We start from the raw sequence: 17,399 nt of genomic DNA, 5'->3' as shown, positions 1-17,399 counted from the left end.
AGCGGGGTGAGCTCGATTCCGCTCCAGTTAAAGCTGTCACATTAATGATCAATCACGCCCGGCCCCTTCGCCCCGCTCACAAAACTTCCTACCACTTTCTTTGCACACAAACGCACCACTGAGAGACTAGAACACTTTTTTTTATTATTATTATTGACAGATAAACAATAAGCCAACAGAGCTGATAGAAATGTAGATACATCTGCTTTAGCGATATGATCAGTTTTAATTGAAATGTTCAGGGTGTATTTATTTATTTTTCTTCTTCTTCTTCATTGAAATGTGACTGAAATAACAGGCTTAGCAGCACAGTTATACAAGAAATTCAACACAAAACAACCCCGCTTACAAAAATATCAAAATACTTTGCATAAAAAGTGCTTTAGTAATAAAATTACAAAACATACACTCAGCCATGAGCTGCAACATATTTGCGTTTTTTTGCCACAATACCATCAAACCACGTGCCACAGTATACAACTAATTAAAATGTTTTTCCTGCTCTGGTCTTGATATATTGCACTGGCGTGAGGTACAGCTAGCTGAGGGGGTGCAGGTGACATATAAAATAGCATTATTTTATTATGTGGTCATTTGTGGGAAAAGGCCTTCATGTCAGAGTGACAGTCATACAGCCATATACAACATCTTTAAGCTTGGATTGATAAAACATATTTGATATATTTCTTTATGACATTTCAAGGTCTATTTTTCTACAGCTGGCAGCATTGAAGGTGCTTTCAATGGAGTCGTATTTATTCTAGCAGATTTTAACAAGTTCGACATACAGTGTTCCTGAGCCAGCAGGAAAAGGTGCTCTCAGTCTTGCATTCATCCAAGCAGAGGAAACAGTAACAGTGAAGGGCTAGCTACATACTGTAAGTCCTCCTCGCTATAGTCATTGCAACTTAAGAGGTCATTGTTTTGAGAGTTGTGTTAAGAGTGTATGAAATGCAGAGTGAATATTTAAATGGCACACAAATAAACAAGCAAGTGTGTATATATTTGGTCATAATGGCACCCTGGTAATCCTGGAGTTGTTTGAGTTCCTGCAGGGATTTTGGCCATAAACTCTAATTTGAGAGACACCAGGAGTACTGAAAAAAAACCCTCCAGGATTTTACTTTTAGTTCAGCAGGCTCACACAATACAGTAAGGTATCCTCTAAAACTATTTGAAAAGCTCCACTACCTCCCTTTTTCATTGATATTCACAAAGCCAGACTGATGTCCTGACCCCTAAGAAGCAGAGCTGCATCTTCCCTGATCCCCATGCTGAGGGATTTCGGCAGCTGCTGCAGTGGATCATCCAGTCGGATTCTGACGTGGTGTGAATGTGCGAGTGTTTGTTGCTTCACTTGCGTCGACTGAAGATGCTCTTCTTGCTGGAGCTTTTGTCTGCGGTGCTGAGGCCGATGAGGAGCCGCGCCTTTTCATCTTCCTCCTGCTGCTGCAGGCTGTTGTCAGACTTCCCTTCAGACGCTTTCCCCCGCAGGTCTGAGCCCGAAGCTGGTTTCAGACGCAGCTTCTCCTTTATCATCTGGGCAGAGAGGAGCAAAAAGAACAAGTTTAGAAATATAAAACTTCTCAATGTCAAGGTAAATTTAGGTTTTTTGTGCTCCTAGTCAGTCTTGGAAATGGAATATAAACAAAGACAACTGAAAGCACAGTCTGCAATTGAGGATGACTTATTTAGACCAGTACAGCAGGGCACTTTTTGGAAATGTAACCTTAATTAACACACCACCTCAAGTTACACTATATAGACAAAAGCACTGGGACAGTTGAACATTATACCAATCTGATGACATTGTGGTCTAAACACACAGACAGCTTTGCAGCTATAACAGCTTCCACTCTTCTGGGAAGGCTTTCCACAAGACCACAAGATTTTTTGAGTGTTTCTGTGGGAATTGTTGCCCGTTCATGCAGTAGAGCACTTGTGAGATCAGACACTGATGTTGGACCAGAAGGCCTGGCTCACAATCTCTGTTCCAGTTCATCCCAAAGGTGTTGGATGGTTCAGACACAGCTTGTGAGGTTTCAAGTCCAAAATGTTGTCTACCTGAGCGACAAGTGCTTTCCGGCTGTCCCGTTTCACAGCCATGGCAAAGTCGAGCCATGTCCAGGTGTTGTTGTGGTACTCCAAACAGGGCAGAACCAGGTTCAGGTCCTTCCAGTCCACACTGCTCTTTTCTCCCTAAAGACACAGGATTTTATCCTGTTAACATTAGTTTGACAACTAAAAAAAAAATTAAAAAAAGGAATGAACCCATAAGATTTTTTTCCATTTGCATAACTACAACTACTTACACTGTGCCAATAGTATAGTAGAGTATTTTAAAATGCTGGAGTATATTGTTAATTGTTAAAAAAGGGTAATCGTTTTTTTATTACACACTAGTTTTTATTGCACAGCCATAATATTGTGTCATCCTGCATTTCACAATCAAAAAAATCAATGGAATGAATCTCGAAACCTGATGCCTTTACTGTACTGTACTATAAATCCAACAGGGTCAAAAATATGAAAGTTCATACACTGAGCACCAAGAAGCTCTGAATAAACTATTTTTTTCATGATTACTGATCGTTTTGTATGAATGACCTGAGCTGTTTTGACCCACCTTATAGCTGACACAGAGAGGCACTTGGGGAATCTTGATGTAGATGAAGGAGTTGTTCATTGCAGCTCGTTCCTTCATCTTATCGATGTCATCAACAGGATGCTGCAGGGAGAAAAATACAAATGCAATTTATGTGCTTTGTTTCCGTTGTTCTTCACATATGAGCAACAACCAATGAGGAAGAACAAATACCTCCGGAGGTTTCCTGAATGACCTCCTGACCCCTGCAGTGCGGTTCAGCCCCTGGGCGACACTTTTGCTGGGGCCCATAGCACCCATGGTGTCCTCTGATGACTGGCGAGGCTTGACAGGGATACCTGTGACACAGAGCACATCAGCATCAGCACTGTGGCCTCTGGGTGACTCTGTACCCTACACCCTATACTCCCACTGAGTCTCTTCTTCTCCCTTTCTCTCTCTCACGCACGTACACACACACACACACACACACACACCAAGGTCATATCCGGTAACAGAGCCTTTTAATAGCTCAGAGGGATGACATAACACAGTAATGGGTTTTTCAACACCACACACACAGACACACACATATCTGGCAGAGAAAATCGAAACCACTATTGATCATTTAGTTGGTGTCGATAACAGGCTGGTAATCCCACAGACATAGTAAGTGCTACTCATCTTACTGCTGTCATATTTCCACTGCTGACAAAAACACACCTGTGGTAACCAGTCTAAACTTGTCTTCCTCATCTGTGACCTCCTCCTCCTCAACATTTCTTCCTGGGAAGAAAAATCCCATCATCCTCTTGAAGAACTGGTACATTAGCTGGATGGTGAGAGGCACCACGTTCACCTGATGAAACAGAAACAGTAAATGCTTAGTGAAACGTGATCCAAATGTTTCGGCAAATTGTGACCGCATGAAATGTTCTTCACCTCAAAGTGTTCCTTAACAGAGATTCCTCCCACAGGGGGGCGTACTTTGCTGAAGATACGCAAAGCAAACTGTCGTCCAGACTGGCAGTTACTCTGAGGGCGAAGGACGACCTGTTAAAAGAAGAGAGAGTTCAATTCACAAAATAAAGCTCTAGTGAGATTTAGTATGAAAATCCTGCTTTGACGTCACTTTGAACATACTTTGACGTTACTGACGATATGAACACAGTATGGACAACAACATAAGGTTACATGAATTTGCAATGAGCCTTTGGTCACGCATGCATCAACAAATCCTTGTGTTTGTGTGTGTGTGTGCATGCAACATTAAATATGAAACTCTGAAGAGCGACTGAGTGATCCCATCTGAACACACAACATGGAGTCAACACAGACATTAAGTCCTGTCACTGTACCAGCACTGCACATACCCTCAAACGCTGCACAGAAGAAACCAGCCAGAGAGTCAGAAATACTGCATATTATAGGCAACTTGACTCATATGGTCATTAATATCATTGCAAGAAAGTCAAATTAAATTTACGGAAACAAACAAACAAATAACTAAGCAGAGACTTGTATGTACCTTGTATGCTGCATTGGGCAGTAGGTTGTTCATTGTGAACCATCCTAACTCCAAAAGATGCTCTGCTGTGTCATCAGACTTGTTCAGCTGTGGGAAGAAAATATTCACAGATTCAGTGACATATAACATCAAGCAGAGAAACCAAATACAATATTGGATGTGTCGGAAGAAGGATACTGAAGGATACTGCAGTGCAGATTGTGTTCAGTTATTTTTAACGCTATTTTTTTTTAAAGAGAAAAACCAAACAAATACCAACTACAGGACATGTTACACATTCCAGTTATCCTACAAACGTTCTTGAAATATAGAATGCAAGTACAAAAAAAAAAAGCTGGACTCGGTGTAAATAAGAGCTGCAGAGGGCAAGAATGTTTTATGAAGTGAAAATAGTAAAAGAGAATATGTGAGAAGACAGATGATTTCATGGGATGTCAGGTTTGAGCCCTGGATGAAAATTAAGCAGCGATCCTGCTCTTCTGTCTGCAATACAATCATCAGCCTGCCGTTTCAAAGTGCAAACTGCTGTAGCTCCTTACTAACTGCTCACCTTACTGTACATGAACCTCTGCAGCTCTAATTCAGCGATGCCAAGCTGGCCGTCCTCCTCGGTCAGACACCAGCGGGCCTGGGCAAAGTAGATCTCAGTTCTCCTCACCACACTCACATCCTCTGGGGGCTTACGCAGCTCCAGCTTGTTTGCTCGTTGCAGCTGGAAGTCCTTAAAGCACCTAAAGGAGAGAGAAGATATTCATTTTTGATCTGTGTGTCACATCTTCTCAGCAATGGATGCGAATTAGCACTGAAGTGCAACCTGATGAGAATGTTGAGCTCTTCGCTCTTCATCTGCATGTCATTCTTCTCCTGGTTTAACTGGTTCTGCAGTCTGGTGTTGATCTCCATCAGTTCATCACTGCTTAGTTCCTCAGGTTGTGCCTGACACATGATAAAGAAAGTAAATATTTAATGATCTGAAAGAGTGCTACACTGATTTAGCATTGCACCCCCATAACACAAACTTGATGCAACAGAACCAGAGATATCATTACTTTTTTTTTTACTTCACTCATTCTTCTTCCTGGTGCCTACAACACCCACAATGCAACCCAACAGCCACTGCTTACCACTATGAATATAAGAATACTGGGGATGCATTTATTCACTTATTCATTGTCAATTCCGCACCATAAATTTTACTTAAAACATCACAGACCAAACTTTCCTTTTATCATCTGTATTTACATCATCATTTTTAAAAATAAAGAACGATGTGACTCACCCTGATGTTGGAGTAAATCTGTTTCTCAAGGCGTCTGATCTGGGTGAGGTGCTGCCTGACGGCCTCCTGAAGGTGCAGGATGCTGCTGCGCTGCTCCTCAGGGTTGCTAGAAATTTCCAGCTGGAAACGTACACGCTGCTTTTTCTCACTGTGCTCCTACATTTCCCCACAAGATTAAAAAAACAAAACAAAACAAAACACAGAACAAGCAAGGATGAAACATCAGTCAGGACATGGAAAGACTTTCGTAAACTGAGACCATTAACCAACCTTTCGTCTGGGCTCCACATGCAACAACAGATTGTTGACGATGTCCAGGATCATAGCGTACTGAACAGGGTTAGTGGATATCTCAAGATCATGGTGAATAAGGGTGAAGGTGTCCACAGCACCTGCAAATAAAACCATTTAAAGCTCAGAATAATCCCATCTGCCTTCCCACAGATACAAACTGATATTCTCACTGAAAAACAGAAATCTGCCCCTTTTATAAGAACCTAGATGCATTGTTACTTGGAGGTTAAAGATATGAATCGGGAGCCCAGACATACCAGCCTGTTTTTTCAGTAAGTCCTCTTTTTCATGGTTATTCCTCAGCTCTGGTGGTTTGATCTGGGTGGCCACCTCTGGGTTGATGTCGTGACTGTAACTGATGTAGTGCATCCGGCAGCTACAGCGAGAGATGATACGCTGAACCTGCTGAGCCTCGTTCACCTGGGCTGGCTGGTTCCAGTCTACAGACGCAGAAAAGTAAAAAATGTCTCTATCTGTTAGACAGCAAAGGTAATGATGCGAGGGAGGTGTCTGCTATGTGGTGAAGTCATTTACCTGTAGTGGTGCTAACCATTCCTCCCACAGCCTGGCCACTCTCCATCAGCTCCAGCACTGAGTCCACGTTACGCTGCCTGTGCTCCTCTATGTTTTTTACCTAAACACAAGCCAATGACAGAGTCAGAGCAGGAAGCCTCAGTTGTGAAGATGTAGTTGCACAGTTAAGTGTTATGCGAGGATATAATACAGCCACTTAGCCTGGCTTTTGTCACTGTGAATTACTTTTCATTCACGACTTTCACCACTTCAAAGGGACAAAACATCTCTTCCCTTATCAGAGCAGACTGTAGTTCTAAATTTGGACTCATCTATGCATTAAAGACCCCCTGATATAACCATCAGATAGGAGCTGTGCTTACCTCCAGCCACAACTGTCTGTCCTCTTGCTCAGATGGGTTTGGTTCCATGGTGGCAAAGTACTGCATGCCATCCAGCAGACAGGTCCAGGTGGTTTTCTGCTTCAGGGTGTCGTTGTACCAGGCAGGGTGGTGCTCACACTGAAGCAGCTGAGCCTTTGCTGCAGACACCAGCACACAGCCTGCAGTCTCCGTGCCACGCAACATCATCTGGGTAAAGGAAAGCCGAGCAGGGTTAAGACACTGAGCCACCCACATTATCAATAACTTTTGCTAAACTGTGAGTTTCTGAGTTGATTGACACAGCTTTGTCCACACAGCTGTTGTCCATATTGCTGGATTTTTATGTAGCAGAAAATATGATTCTTCACTTAGATATTTAGCATGAAAAACCAACAAACCTGGATTCAAAAAAACGAACAAATAAAATAAAACAAAATCAGGCACCTGGCAGTTGACCAGCTCGATAAACCAGTTACGGTTGTAGACATCGTCGGTCTGACAGGCTGCAATGCCGCACAGCTGGTCGCTGACACCTGAGTCCTCCTCTGAAAACACCACAAACTTGTCTGTTTCCTCAATCAGTTTCTGGAGCATTGATGTTCCTATAGAGTAAAAGAGGGAAAATGAAAAGAGATCAGTCCACTTTAAAGACTCAACAGTTATCTTGTCATAGTTAAGCCATTTTCTCACCTTCATTTTGACTTTTTTCTGCTCGACTAACAGTGGGCATAACTGGTGTGGTAGGGGCTGTGGTGGGAGAGTAGTTGGAAGGAGAGCGTTTGAGCTTCTTTGTCTGCAGCTGTGTGTCGATCCTCAGACCCTTCAAAGCTTCAGTGGAGAGGTTTCTCTTTAGTACAGATGCCTTTTTATAACCGTCATACAGTCCAAAAGCTATGTTCCTGTTAGTGGTGGTCCAGGAAGCACGTAGGTCCACCAGGCACAGTTTGTGAGTGTAAGAAGCATTAGTCTCATCCTTCTGGTTCACCTCCTGTCAGAAATATTCAAGAATATCTTGATTATGAATGCAGCCACAGTGTGAAATTGGTTTAAGCTCCAGCCATCTCTGGTGTTTTACCTCCTCCATGTGGTTGCTCTGTCGCTGGTAGCTCAGGGAAGACAGGCTGAGCAGGTGAGTCTTCTTCACCTGAGCGTTCATCTGGTGATCAGCCGTCTCATCCCAGGTGGAGGCCATTAGGTGGACAGTCACGTGAGACAGCTCACTAACCATCTGAGTCACATTCCATTCAGAGATAAGCCTCCTCATCACAGTGCCAGCTGGGACACAGAATGAACAAACACACACACACATTAAAAAAATCACTTCACATGCTGTTGGAGGACTAAATTGAGCTACATGTGTGAACAGTTTTTTTTTTTTTTTCTTGAATGGTGTCATGCTAACTGCTGTACCCTGTGGAATAAGCCTTTGTGCCCCACGAGTGAAGACATGGCCTTTGTTGCACTCCACTTGGACACCTCTCTGCTGGGCAAAGGAGGCCCAGTAATGTACCTGAAGGACACATAATATGTTGGAATGTGTTACATACAGGTGTAAGCAAAACAAAAGGGGAAAGAACTCAAAAATTATCTGTCAGCAATCAAGGTACACACGATACAGTGTAAATGAGTGCAAATGCAGATTTTCTGGTAAAAACTTAAAGAAAATAGTGCACTGTTGCTGGAAGGCAACCAAAAAAAAACACTTGCTTGTAGTTGAGGGAAGGCAGCTGTGTAGGACATCTGTTTGTAATGCTGACCCAGCTTCTTGCGGACAGGCCTGAGGCTGTGGAAGAGCTTGCCTCTGCAAATTGGTCGAGATACACCCGTCCAGGTTGCCCAAAAGTTCTGCATCCAACGCAGGGTGCTGCTGTACAGCAGGATTCTAGGCTGGAGGGCTTCTACAAAGAAAAGATATATAAAATTCATATCTGATATTGGTTTTCAAATGCACTGGGCTTAGCTTAGCTTGTATATCTCACAGAGAAATGTACCTGTGCCACAGTGCTGGTTAAGGTCCATGGTGATGGAGAGGTTGAGGTTCTCAGAGCGAAAGGCTCTGTAGGAGTCATGAGGTTGTCCTGAGGTCATGTCTGCAATGTTCTCTGCACAGCAGAGCATTACAGCATGGTGGTCATGGGGGTTGCCATGGCAAAGCCATTGGAGGTCAAGGGTCATACACAGGTTGGGCAGGTGTAGAAAACAGATGTCATCATACCTTGCATGTAAAAAACACACTTGTATTATTGAAGGATTCTCTAAAAACGCAGTTAAAAGTTTCATTTAATCACAATTTCACCTCTGTTGACTCCACTTACTTTGATGCTGTCCTGACATTTACATCCAAATCTCCTTTAAAAACAAACTGACCAGGGTTCCAGTCAAAGTTCAGCTGATTCCACTCCCAGTGAAGGTTTTCTGTGGTGTTGTAAGGATCCTGTAAGAATGCAAGATTCATCTTTATATTAGATTAGGAGATTGATTTAGTTTTGCATCACATAGTCCAGGTACCACAAAAACTAAAATATAAAAAACTGAGAGTACAATATGTGTCATAAAACACATACTGAGTGGACATGTTATTAGGTACACCTCTGCAAGGCATGCAGAGTTTATAATGCCCAGGTTTTGGTGACACTGTCAGCAATGTACCATATCTTTGACAGTGCCGGAAAAAAAAAAACATTACAGGCATTGTAAAAGTCAACTTCAAAGGAGAACGGCTGTATTGGATTGCAATAGATTGTACTGTTGCAACCAATAAAGTGGCCACTGAATGTAAATACCATCTGACTGAAATATGATTTGTTTTGTTAAACTTCATTTCATAACAGCTGAGTTTGTTAGCACATTGTTTCACCTCTGTAGCCAGCTGATGAAGGTTAGCATGATCAATGTCCATCACCCAGCGCCCATGCAGAAGAAGACGACTTTTGTCCCACCAGGCCAGAAGAGGTGAGGGATCAACTGTGGGTTTGGTCAGCAGGTCAACTGACTGGCCAATCAAAGTCCAGGCAGGATCCCAACATGGCCCCCACACAATCGTGTACAGATTTATGTTAGCTGCACAAAGAGAAGTTTTGGTAAGAGAAAATAACTCTGAGTGTTTAAGAGAGTAAAACTCACATTAATCAACAGTATGACTGCATTCATGGCTGTGTTGCTTAATACAGATTATGACTCACCAGCAACATGATTATTAAAAACAAAATATTTTTACTTCATTTCTTTTTTCTCCTCACTTGTGAAAGAATGAGGGACAGTTGCTACAAAGTTTTGTTTGCCATTCTGATGTGTCAAAACCAAACAGACTATGGAGAACATCATGGTGACAGTATGACTCATATAACTCACATTTGAAATCATAGTAGAACTTGAGTGGTGGCATGTTCCTGTGTACTGTCACATCTCCCCATGGAGGGCCAAGTGGGACAATCTCTTTGCGATGAGCCCTGCCCTGTCCGTCCTGCTCGGTCCCAATCAGGCGTCCTGACAGCTTCCAGTCCCGGATCTCAAACAGGTAACGAGGGTAATCCCGAATTCTCACTGGCACATCAGAAAAAGAGGAAAGACATCAGTTATTTTTGCATAGGTAGAGATGAGCTTAAAATTGTAAGCTATGTAATTAAGACACATTTCATATCCAATTAGGTCTCATCTAAATTCCACTTCATATTTGCAATTCATGTTTATTTACCCAAAAATGCAGCCAGTTTAAACTTGACAGCGCGGCACCACTGGACCACTAGAGGGAGCCCATCTCTGGGGAAGGGACTGATCCCGTCAATGTCTCTCAGCTGCTCTCTGACCCTCTCTGGTCCATGAAGAGACTGATCAGCCAGGGCAACGAGCTCCAAGTCTGACACCGTCCAGGTCAGCAGGGACTTCCTCATGGGCGTGTTGGCGTAGAGACGACGTGAGCGCTGGATGTAGATCTCAATGTGCTTTTTCTCCAGCGAACTATACAGCTCTTCAATCTTTCTGGCAGGAAGAAGTTCTCCGTGCTGCTTGCGCAGATCTGCCACCTTCTTATCTAGAAGTTGAAGACGCTTTGCACTTTCCTTACTCTCGTCCTTCATGAGTTCGTAGTTGTCTCGCAGTTTGATTTCAAAGATGTCGTCCAGGAAGACAAATGAGAACTGGCTGATTTTGAATACAAGATCAGGAGGCAGGTGTTGGGAGGTGGCAGCTTGGTTTGGGGAGTGATGGAGAGACTTTAGCCACTTCTGCACACTAATGGCCTTGTCAAAGGTGTTTGAGAAATTGTACTGGTATGGAAACTCAACAGACAGAGAGGGGCAGGTGAGGACCCAGACACGGTTGTGAAGGGTGGTGAGGAATGGGAAGGTGTCTTTGTGCAGCTGCATTTCAGCCAGCTCTGTGTGTGTTTCAACATCTAGACCTTGAAAAGAGACAATGTTGTTGCCATCAAAGTTGAAGATCACGGAGGGAGAATGTATGCGAATAGAACCAGCATGCCTGGAGACCGAGAGGGCCTCTGTGTGCAGGAGAATATAGTTCTGCTCACTAACATGAGCTGTCAAACGAGTGCAGCCCAGTTCAACACGCACACACAGCACTCTGCTCTGGCCTGAAACAATTTCACTCTCTACACGTTTGATCGGTTTCTCTCCGCAAAGCATACGCCAACAAGCCTGAGCTTCAGTCAGGTGTTGATATAAGACCATGTGATTCGGTGGCGTCCATTCAACAGTGAACTCCTCTTCACCCTGAATCTGATTAAAACACAAAACATGAATGCTGACACAGTGAATCACTCAGTCTAGAACAAGAACACAGAGTTTGATGTGTTTACCTGTAACGTGTGGGTGGTGATGTGGTAGGTAAAGGCCATCATGGTGAGTTTGAGCACAGGGTTGGGAGTTTCGGAGGCGGGCAGGCATGATTCCATGTTCTCTGTGAGCGTTTTGATCGCTGACAAGCTAACACCTTGAAGAGACACCGTGGAGCTCTCTGCAGAGCTCAGGACTCGGACGGTGTCCATTCGCAAAGACACAGCTCCTAAAGAGACCATGAGTAAATAAAAGATGATAATTAAAGGTGTTGCAGTGAAGTTTGTGAATCCTGTGGTCTTTGGTCTCACAGGGTGATGAAAATACAACAGGGTACTTGTAAGAGAAAGGACAAATGACTATGAGGCATACTATAAATATTACTTAAAAAGACTACTGATTATGTCCCATGTAGAGTTATTAAACAGAGTGAACAGAGTAGCAAACATCACCTTTTCACTGCGCTACGTTACATAATCTCAAATAAATTACCTGCCAGATTAGACAGTGTGAACACATTAACATCCTCCAGACAACAGTCCAGTTTAAACAGCAGGTGTAGCTGTGAGCACGGGGAGGTTTGGACGGCATTGTCACCAGGGGGGGACACCGCGGCCACATCAGAGAGCTGGGGCCCAGTGTCACGAGGAACGTAGATGAGGGACAGCAGTCGAGACAGACACAGTGCACATGTCTCTGAAAGTTCCACCTGAAGCCCTTTCAGACTGGACTCCACGCTCAGACTTGGAGACTGGAAACTCGACTCCATGTGTGGTCGGTTGAAACTGCCCTGGAGGGATGAGATCAAATGCAATGCAAAGTGTGCTAATATCCTCTAACTCATTTACTACATATAAAACTCTAGTTTCAACTTAAAACAGCTTGTTCTGTGTTAACAGCTTTGATGTGATTTAGGGTCGGAAAACTGGAGAATTCAGAAAAACAACAATGCAGAGAAAAGAAAAAAGAAAAGAGGAGACCCTTGGCTTTTTAGATGGTTGTTGATATGAAGAATAGTACAGCTGTGCAGATATATGGACATACACAACATCTTTCAAAAAATGAATTTTAAGTTTAATTACACATGAAATAAAACAAGTTTCACTCCCTAATAATTTGTGCTCCTACCTGAAGACTGAGCGAGTCTAAAATTAGTGCCTCTCCCCACACATGTTTGCCAGGAGGGTGGGGAGCTTGTTGGATATGAGACCCCTGACCCACTCTCCACCAGAAGTTGTCCAGGGACAGTGAGGCACGTTGGTGAACATTCTGGGACTCTGGGTTCTCGGTGTCATCTTTAATGTCAAGAAGATGCTGCAGTTCTACAGACACAGGAAGCAAAAATCATTATTTTGAGGAAATATATCCTCACTACAGTATAGTAATTTAAGTTGTCCATTAAAAACTAAGAAAAGACTGCAAGTAAATGTATAATGTTTAAAGGGCATGCTACGAAAAGACCTTATCTAATCTAGTTTGGCATGTTTGAAAAAGGCTGACCCAAAATTTGCATAGTAAAAGTAAGCAAAAACCATGGAGGAAAATTTGTTGCAAAAATAGAACAGGACACACAGAGTGACAACATTAAGTGTTAATTAAGCCTTCCACAGCACGTTGAGGTTATACTTTAACGCAACAATGGTCTCATTTAGCAATGCAGCAGTAACATCACATGACATTCACCTGCCTCTCTATTTATGTACACGTGAAAGACCTGCACTACCTGCACTGGCAGAGAGGAAACCAAGGGCAAAAGGCGTTGTGTCTCCCAGCTGAACGGACACGTTAATGTTGGACACAGAAGAGGTGATCATCACAGGAGCATCCAGGTGAGGGAGGCGCCTGAGTAAAAGGAGGGTGGGCAAATAATCTAATGGACTACACAACGTGATAATGTCATGGAAACACAAAATACAAAATGAGTGATGTGCAAACACAAAACATAGATAAGAAAGAGAAGATAAAAAAAAGGTGTTAGATTAGCATTTTCACAGCCATAGGAAATTTTACAATGAGCTGTGACTTTGAGTTTTCCTTTTTGCAACTTGCCTTTTTCTATGTGCTGCCTTCCGGTGGATTAGCTGTTCCCATGGAAATAGATTTAACCAATGAGAGAACTCCTGATGACGGTAGTGAACAATGCAAGTGTTCACTGTGAATGACCCTGAAATGTCCATTGAGGTAACCTGACAGGAGAGAAAACAACCCCAAGAGTGAAAATAATGTCAAATATGAGTCATATTATTGTGATGTGACCATCAAGGATCTTCCTTACCTGCACGGTTGTCTTGAGTGTGTTCACACAAAGGATTCTTTGCCGACTTTGTGAGAGGAGAAGTCCATCTGCCAATAAATAAAGAAGAACGTGTTATTCATAGCTTTTTTTTCTTTCATCCAACTCTCTCTGCACTGCGTCTGGCACCCAGCTGTCCACTAACCTTCAAAAAGGAGCTCCAAGCTGCTCTGGGGAAAGCTCAGCTCAGGAGTGAAGCTTTTAAGGGGAAGCTGCTGATCGTCACGTCCATAGCAGACTTTTAGAGACTTCAGAGTCCAGTTCAGGTGTCTGCACGGACAAGGAAAAGTCATAAAACGCTTAAATCAATAGGTCATTAAATTGGTCATCAAGTTGTGCACAACAACAACTAAAGGCAACTGATAGTAAAACGCTGACTCACCTTTTCTGGCTGTGCATGGACAGGGTTACATTTGTATTATCGAATTCCACATTGACCTTGTTGGGAATCAGCTGATGAAACTGTTCGACAGTGTCAGTTTGGATAAACTCAGCGTTTTCACTCTCTGAAAGGAAACCGTATTAATATCATTAAATCACAATATTATGTATGTATTCTTGCAAATGCACCACTTTAAAGTTTTAGTTTCTAAACATACAGGATGTTTTCCAGGAACTTCCAGGATAATGTGTCATTTCCTCTTCTCTTCCCATGTTATTTTGTATTTATACAGGCAAAACCACCATTAACATGTCTGCGCTACTGATGTTTTAGTTTTCACTATAAGTTTCTTTAATTTCTCATTCAGTGAATAATGGCCCAAAATACCCGCAAGAACGGGAAAGAATTTCAAGTACTTGATTTTACAAACGCATTCTTACTTATTATACGATATAATTTAACTCTATGTGACTGAGGAGATTATACTTTTTTCTATTTATTGTTAGGCATGTGAAGGCTTCAAGCACATACAGAAGTCACTAAAGTTGTACAAAATGACCTTGTCTTTATTATATTGGTGGTTAGCAGAACTGCTAAAAATATCATAATGGTTCGCGTCCACGCATTTCAGAATAAGCAGGTCACTGATTTGAAGCCAGTGAAAAACATTAGTGGCATCACAGTTAGAATTCAATGTTAAAAATACAAAAGTAATAGAGAGAATTAGCCTGGGGAATACAGGAAAAATGCAGCTAAGACTAGCTGTGCTTTATAACAGTTGACATGCCCCCTCACTCGCACAATAATCCCAACATCCCAGATGTGAGATTAACATCCAAAGAACCCAATACTTCTAAGATGTCAAGTTATTTTAATTACAATTGTGCATTACGTGTGCTCACCAGATGCATTATGAACGCTCTTTTGGGGAGACGGGGGCAAGAGTAGTTGGCTGAGAAAGAGTCCTTCGTGCAGCTCTGCTGTAAACGTCCTCACACTCAGGGACAAACTGCCTGGCTTCATCTCCGGTAAGCTCACATCTCCAGACAGCAGCAGGCTCAGGGCCACCTCAGCCAAACATATATCCTACGACGCAGACAATGTTAGACGCACATATTTAATCACAAGTTTCTAGTTCGGTGAAAACAGAAGAACTTACCAACTGACTGCTTTTAAGGACTTTACTGCTTAGCTGCCCAACTGAGAAGTCCCATGCCAGCCTGTAATGAAAATAAGAAAAATTAATAATATTGTACTACACCTTTTGGTTGGGATATTCTTTCTTTTCTATTGAATTTAATAGTTAAATAAGATCAACTGCACACAGAAGTAACAGAGTGTGAACTGTGTAGTTACTTTTTACTCTGGTGGTCAAGTAATAAGGTGATGCCTGTAATAGTCATGTGCCACAGAGACTCTGACAGTGCCAAGTTCAGTACCATCACATTGATGGAGCTGATGTGGAAAGAGAGCAGCTGAAAGCACAAGACAGAAAGTTAGATGTTGTCTATAAAACTAGTTTAGCAAAAGTGACCTACAGTGAGGCTCCATACCTGTGACAGAAAGCGCAGTGCTGTGGGGCTGACTGAAAACTTTCCAGACGTTCTACCATGGCTCGTCTTAACTAAAGGTCTGAGCGGTGCTTGCAAGTCAAACCTAACCCTGGTGTCCCCAACACACAATGCCAGGTATCGCCTGAAACACAAACATGCAGAAACCATCTCAAATAACGGAATTACGTGTTTTCATACATAAGGGTCTAGCACCTGTAACTGATTTGCTTAAACATTATATCTCATACTGTTAAACTGACAAAGAAATGTGACAACTTACGGCAAATCCTGGTTTAGCAGTTTACTTGAAATCCATATTCTGTCAATTTCCTGAAATAAAGAAAATCACTGTTATGGAAGAGGCAGTCAAAAAGGTACCTCTGATATACTCTGGGAGAGTCGACAGGCAGCATAAAATCTTTTCTAGTCATTACTACGCCAAACATCTACTCCTGATAGGGTAACAGTGAATGAGCTCAGCACATAAATGTCACATAAACACAGCAGGATGACTTACCAGGGTATGCTGGGGGTGAAATTGGATACTAATTCCTTGGACAGAAAACAGCCCTACTGATCTGATCTTTAGCTCAGCATTCAGCGCAGTCTGGAAGAATCGCACAGCCAGGGTACATATAAGCCACCTAGAAGCAGGAGACAAGAGCAGAAATCTTTAATCCTGTACATGGCTGCTCCTAAAATATGTAAAATCTAAATTAAATCTTATGAGCACTGTTAAGTTAAACTAGATCAACGTCACCAAAGCCCAGGACATCACTGGCAATCACAGATATACTGGAGAAACTGACAGATTTATTTACCTGAAAATGATGCATAACAGCAGAGTGCCAAGCAGAAGAATTAGAAGGAAGGAAATCAGCAAGAGAGACATTGTGTCCCAAGTTGTTCACACCCAAATCTTGGACATGGGTCTGGCTGCTCCTCTATCTGCTATCAGCTGCTGTCAAACAGGGAGAGGTGCACTTCAACTTCCACACACCTTACATTCAGGTGGCTTTAGCTAGGTGGTAACTAAAAAACATTAATCAGTAACTCGTCTATCGCCACCGTAACTGGCCGGGGCAGCATTTGCTATGCAAATTCATAAACGTTAACAATGTTTTTCAGCTAACGGTAACAGCTGGCCTCACAGAGCTAACATTGCTAATTAAATACAGTGTAGTTACAAACGGAACATGAAATAGCACGGAGCTAAACTTTATCACTTAACACTACGTAAAACCTTTAACGAAACTTGCTCCTTGCTCACTACCTACTGTTGGCAAAACAGTGAGTCGTGGCTAAGGTGTAGCGGCGTTAGCCCGAACTAACCAAACATGAAATAGTTAAAAATATTTGCCGCCGCGTCACCCAAAAATCAGTAGCAAATCTGTGCTAGCGTGCTAACGCTAAAGCTAACTTAGCATAGCTGCAAGACTGGTACACAACTTAGCACTCCTTTTAGCAACCAATGTAAATGTCTGACTTCCGTTGGTTCCAGTCAAAAACCAGGTGTACTTACCCTGACATATTCAAAGTACCGAGTTTTCGTTTCACAGCATTGTGCTACAAAGAGCAGTTAACTCTCCTCAGACGGAGTTAACACTCCGGCTCTGTTCCGGTCCTCCCTACTCACTCAGCTGGCTGCTTCTTTGACTTGCAGCCGAGAAGAGAACTGTGACAAGTGGGAGAGGAGCTGGAGCACCGCCAACAAAACGGTCCAAGCAAATGAGATATGAAATACAACACAAAGGTTTATTCAGCATGTTCATTTCCACTTCATATGAAACTACTAAAACC

General features: G+C 42.6%; 1 protein-coding gene across 1 annotated transcript; it reads right to left on the bottom strand.

The window, feature by feature from the left end:
• Positions 1-124: 124 nt before the first annotated feature.
• LOC124059466 (protein KIAA0100-like) lies at positions 125-17,336 on the bottom strand. The gene is made up of 40 exons (XM_046389468.1): positions 17,122-17,336; positions 16,421-16,560; positions 16,117-16,243; positions 15,880-15,929; positions 15,600-15,741; positions 15,403-15,521; positions 15,206-15,266; positions 14,949-15,132; positions 14,047-14,170; positions 13,810-13,934; positions 13,647-13,714; positions 13,421-13,557; positions 13,095-13,213; positions 12,500-12,693; positions 11,864-12,161; positions 11,395-11,600; positions 10,276-11,314; positions 9,933-10,124; positions 9,439-9,641; positions 8,897-9,015; positions 8,573-8,796; positions 8,289-8,479; positions 7,992-8,091; positions 7,657-7,856; positions 7,272-7,569; positions 7,026-7,183; positions 6,582-6,788; positions 6,220-6,319; positions 5,943-6,125; positions 5,662-5,783; positions 5,392-5,547; positions 4,927-5,048; positions 4,663-4,843; positions 4,113-4,199; positions 3,527-3,637; positions 3,308-3,443; positions 2,819-2,943; positions 2,627-2,728; positions 2,065-2,199; positions 125-1,539 (listed from the first exon to the last, which is right to left on the bottom strand). Exons 2-40 carry the CDS (start codon positions 16,489-16,491, stop codon positions 1,354-1,356), a joined length of 6,702 nt encoding a protein of 2,233 aa, XP_046245424.1. The 5' UTR covers positions 16,492-16,560; positions 17,122-17,336; the 3' UTR covers positions 125-1,353.
• Between the last annotated feature and the right edge of the window lie 63 nt (positions 17,337-17,399).

The sequence above is a fragment of the Scatophagus argus genome, chromosome 5 (assembly GCF_020382885.2).
Source record: "Scatophagus argus isolate fScaArg1 chromosome 5, fScaArg1.pri, whole genome shotgun sequence".
Classification (NCBI taxonomy): Eukaryota; Metazoa; Chordata; class Actinopteri; family Scatophagidae; genus Scatophagus; species Scatophagus argus.
Note: the sequence above shows the minus strand (reverse complement) of the source record. Positions and strands in the feature narration are given on the sequence as shown.

What these genes read in the sequence shown, in the direction of transcription:
- LOC124059466 (XM_046389468.1), bottom strand. Translation starts at nt 16,491, where the DNA reads ATGTCTCTCTTGCTGATTTCCTTCCTTCTAATTCTTCTGCTTGGCACT. An exon ending in CTTACTGAAAAAACAGGCTG is followed by an intron (nt 5,784 to 5,942) that starts GTATGTCTGGGC and finishes TTTTATTTGCAG; the next exon opens with GTGCTGTGGACACCTTCACC. An exon ending in GAGCTCAACATTCTCATCAG is followed by an intron (nt 4,844 to 4,926) that starts GTTGCACTTCAG and finishes TCTCTCCTTTAG; the next exon opens with GTGCTTTAAGGACTTCCAGC.